The 3,218-nt window shown below is 38.8% G+C and overlaps 1 protein-coding gene across 1 annotated transcript; it reads right to left on the bottom strand.

Moving 5' to 3' along the window:
• Positions 1-232: 232 nt before the first annotated feature.
• Positions 233-2,560, bottom strand: LOC103277664 (cryptic protein). Its single transcript, XM_016991423.2, has 3 exons — positions 2,231-2,560; positions 804-918; positions 233-639 (listed from the first exon to the last, which is right to left on the bottom strand). The coding sequence occupies exons 1-3, from the start codon at positions 2,445-2,447 to the stop codon at positions 456-458; spliced, it is 516 nt and encodes a 171-aa protein (XP_016846912.2). The 5' UTR covers positions 2,448-2,560; the 3' UTR covers positions 233-455.
• Positions 2,561-3,218: the final 658 nt, after the last annotated feature.

Genomic DNA, 3,218 nt, shown 5'->3' on the forward strand with positions numbered 1-3,218 from the left:
TTCAATGTATTCAGGAAAATATTTCCTGTTACCCCAAACTGCTCATCTCTCTCACTTCCTCCTCGTTTCTTTCTCTTCTGGCCAACAGGCAGTGAGTTTAGCTCTTCCATATGAAACACTCTCAATAATCAGAAATAGAATTGTTGAAAGTCTATCTTCCTTTGGAAATCTAAATGTGTGTCTAAGAATGTATATTTGGATACAAAAAGTCCATTTGACCAGCGTACAAGTTTAATGCTGCTGGTTTGTCTTTTGCTGTTCTGAAATGTTAAGTTAGAAATTCAAGACTTTGCTCTCCTAAACATGTCTGCTCATCTCAAGCCTTCTCAGAAGAAGAGAAACTATTGTTAACCCAAGAAACCTCTTTCCATTTGCTTGGAAGTCTGGCAGTTCAGTCTGTTCAAGTCTGTGTGTGTGTGTGTGTATCTTCTCTCTGGCTTTCCCTTTAATCAACTCTAGTAGATATATATAAAGAGAAGGCCAGAGAGAGAAGAGATAGAAGATGTGTGTGTATGTGTGTATAGTGACGCTCTCTTACCACATCCAGTTTGTGTAAAACAGTCCATAGTTCCATAAATGCATCGGCACAGTTGACATCCTTCTTGAGACCATTCGCCATGCCCAAGGGCACCACAGTTCCTAAGAAATTGAGATGCACATGAGAAAAATATGTTTCCCATTATTCCCAGATAGGTGTTTTCAGTGATTTTTTCCATTATCAATTTTTCATAAAAGATTGCTCCAGGAGACACACTTGCTTTAAAATATTTAATATATAAATACTCAATACATTTTTTACATACCTGATTCTTGTGTCATATTCGCAATGCCTTCCAGTGAAGTGTTTTGGACATATACAAAAGGTCCCTAGGAAACAAGTTCCTCCATTGTGACAGCAGTGCTTGCTCAGTTTGCTAGCTGGAATAAAGAGCATAGAAAATTAAATAATATCACTCATACTGAAGACTGAAATATGGTAGTATTATGCTTAAAGTTACCATAAACCCTGAAGAAGGTCCTAAAGAGTATATGCAAGTTTTTAAACGAACCATCCTTGGAGGATCAGGAGAAGGGTTTCCAGTTTTTTGTGGAATCCAGAGAAAATAACTGAACAAGGGAAGGTCTCCCCCCCCCCCCCCCCGAGTCAGGAGCGACTTGAGAAACTTCTGGTGTGAGAAGATTGGCTGTCTGCAAGGATATTGCCCTGGGGATGTCTAGATGTTTGATATTTTACCATCCTTGTGGGAGGCTTCTCTCATATCCCCGCATGAGGAGCTGGAGCTGACATCTGGAGCTCGCTCACTCTCCCTACATTTGAACCACCGACCTGTTGGTCAGCAGTCCTGCCAGCACAAGGGATGGTGAATAGTAAGTACAAGAATTCTAAGATGATTTATGGAGTCCCAATTTCCGTAATGATAGAAATTTGCGGCTGAATGAAAATGTCATGATGGGGGAATTCTTATTTGGCAGCAGAATTCTTGTTTGAGGAACAATAATTTCAATTTGCTGACCTAGCCCTCTGTATCCACAGATTCTGCATTCACAAATTCAACCACCCACATCTTCAAATATTTTAAAAGCAAAAATGGAGCTTAGCTTAAGAGGAATTTATATAAGGGTCACTATTATGTGTAATGGAACTTGAGCATCCACTGATTTTTGGTATCCATGTGGGATCCTGAAACCAAACCCCAGGAGATACTGAGGGGCTAATGTATTTTTTTAAGGTTTTGGCCTTATATGTATAGACACATATACACATGTAAATTGATACAAGTAACAGGTGTTGTAGCATGATCATAGTATGCATGTGGGGATGATAGCATGCTTAGATGCCTTTCTTCAAGAAAATTTTGCTGCCCTAATGCCTAATGCATTTGTTGGTCTAGATCAGTGGTTCTCAACCATGGGTCCCCAGATGTTTTCGCCTTCAACTCCCAGAAATCCTAGCAGCTGGTAAGCTGGCTGGGATTTCTGGGAGTTGTAGGCTAAAACACCTGGGAACCCACAGGTTGAGGACCACTGGTCTAGTTCAAAGCATCATCCCAACAATTCAGTGACTAGCTGTCTTTTTATGACCGTTTGTATCAGTCAGTATGATAACAGCTATAAACTTCTGAATGAGCATATTTCAGTTTAAGGAATCTATCATTTTTAACAAATGTCTGAGCAGTGTTTTTTGGACCGGAAAATAAATATATAGGTACTCATACAGCAAACTACATACCATCTGTGATCCCAATGAAAGGCAAAACATTGGAAGGTTTGTTCTTCTTCTCAGAATTGAGATTATTCAAAATATTAAACGTTTCCGAGGGTGTATTCTGCTTCTCGTGGCTTGAGATGTTATCACAATTCTCTCCTTCGCAAGCTTGAAAGAGAAGAAACACGTCAGATTCACAGCAATGATGAAGTGGTAGTTTCAGAGTGTCCGTGAGCAACATAACATGAAATCATAAGAAAACAGATACCATTATGTAATTAGAAAAATCAAAAAATCATCTACATCTAGGGACAAAAACACTGAAGTTCCTCTTTATCACTGTTTTAATTGGGACATGAGAGAACTCTCCCATAAGGATGGAACATCAAAAACATCCTAGTATCCTCTGGGCAACGTCCTTGTAGACTGCCAATTCTCTCACACCAGAAGCGACTTGTAGTTTCTCAAGTCGTCCCTGACATGAAAAAAGATGTTTTAATTTAATATCAGATGTAATTCCTAGTGTTTTTTAAAAGCAATATCCTATCACATTTCGATCTTGTCACTGCCAGTCAGATCATCTAAGAGAGGTCTCAACAATTCCATCATGGCCAGTTCTTACAGAAAAAAATAGGTTTCAGGGACGAGTGGTACTTCTCCATCCTTCTGTTGGTTTACTTGGCCATAAGGTACCATCTGAAAGGCCCCTGCCTTTTAGAAATCTTGCATCCCAAGTTTCTCAGAAGTTGCTATGGGGAGATGCTCTCTACTGCTAGAATGTTATAATTATCTTTTCATGTATTTTTTAAAAATGAATAATTCATTGCATCTTTAGTTTGGTTACACATGCATATTTTAAAATTACACATTTCCTTACCATATCCCAATTGGATGAGTTGAACTGACAGAGCCACACTTATAAAAACCCTGAAAGAGAGAAAACTATAGTAAATAACAACACAACCAGCATCATTTCACAGCATATGTGTTAGTCTAAATTCAAAAGCAAATT

This window comes from Anolis carolinensis, chromosome 2 (genome assembly GCF_035594765.1).
Source record: "Anolis carolinensis isolate JA03-04 chromosome 2, rAnoCar3.1.pri, whole genome shotgun sequence".
Taxonomy (NCBI): Eukaryota; Metazoa; Chordata; class Lepidosauria; order Squamata; family Dactyloidae; genus Anolis; species Anolis carolinensis.